The following is a 1,136-nucleotide window of genomic DNA, read 5'->3' on the forward strand; positions in this document are numbered from 1 at the left end:
GTAATGATACACATCCCCTGCAGCTTCTTCATTGTATGTTTTATGTTCATCTTGAATATTTATTCAGAGTACGGTTATTAGTATCTTTTTTCATTTACTAATCATTAACATATATGACTTAGTGATAACTTTACAATATCAGTTAAGTTATTGCTGAGGTTGCATATAATAAATTCAACTTAAAAGTTGTCTGATGTTTTTGTCCATATGATAACAAAGAGTGCAACTACTATTACAGTGGAGAAAATTCTAAATAATTGGGAAATAAAACATATTTGTTAGTATAAATATATTTATATTAAACAGTAAAAAAACAACAACAAAAAGTTAAACTATATAAGACTACTCATCAAGTGCAATGAAGTGAAGAAAAAGGGCTTTAGTTCCCTCACCTAGCAGAGTAGAGAACACACTGACCACAGACTTTCGGGTAGGTACCTCTGGCAGCAGATCAGTAAATGTAATAAGTATCCCACTTGTATGTTTGTCTATGATGTTAAGAACCTCCTTCTCAGTATCCAAACGAGACAGCTGTGAAGGATCTGGTGTTTCAACTCTCCTAGGAGGAGCTGAAGGATGCCTTATTGGGGTGACAGTGCCTGGAATGAAGGACTCCTCACCAACAACAGGTCCAGGAGGTTTGTATGGCAAAGGCACATCAAAATGCTGTTGTTGTGCCTCAGATTGAAATGTCTCTTCTGGGAGCTGTTTACCACTTATCAGCTGAGGTGTCACTTCTTGTACCACAAATTCTCCAGTGGCAGGTATGGGAAAAATTTCCGAATCTTCAGAGGAGAATGTTACTGCAGATTTTCTGGCAAATATTTACATTATGAGCATATATCTTGCGAATGAAGTCATGTAAATTGAAAATTGGTTTTATAGCATATTTTTATAGTAAAATATTAATTTCAGTATATATTAACTGATTAAGTTGCATACATAACGCAAAAAAGTCAGGATTTAGAGGAATACTTCTACATATTCATAAAATACTTGCGTTATGTAGTACAAGTAAACCAATGCTGTAAATGTTTATACTATAGTCAATTATAAACTAAAAATGAATTATATAGCAAAATATAAAGTTATATATCCAGTAAACATAAGTGCACACAAAAATAAAGTGAGTAGAT

General features: G+C 33.1%; 1 protein-coding gene across 3 annotated transcripts in view; it reads right to left on the reverse strand.

Moving 5' to 3' along the window:
- Positions 1-1,136, reverse strand: part of LOC119587877 — a 29,378-nt gene that overhangs the window by 4,036 nt on the left and 24,206 nt on the right. For 2 of the 3 annotated variants that reach the window (XM_037936580.1, XM_037936581.1), the window contains exon 17: positions 393-814. In XM_037936580.1, coding sequence (XP_037792508.1) covers positions 393-814 — 422 coding nt within the window. Of the gene's footprint in view, positions 1-278; positions 815-1,136 lie in introns of those variants that run through there. The other variant, XM_037936582.1, reaches the window with a different exon arrangement.

The sequence above is a fragment of the Penaeus monodon genome, chromosome 23 (genome assembly GCF_015228065.2).
Source record: "Penaeus monodon isolate SGIC_2016 chromosome 23, NSTDA_Pmon_1, whole genome shotgun sequence".
Lineage (NCBI taxonomy): Eukaryota > Metazoa > Arthropoda > Malacostraca > Decapoda > Penaeidae > Penaeus > Penaeus monodon.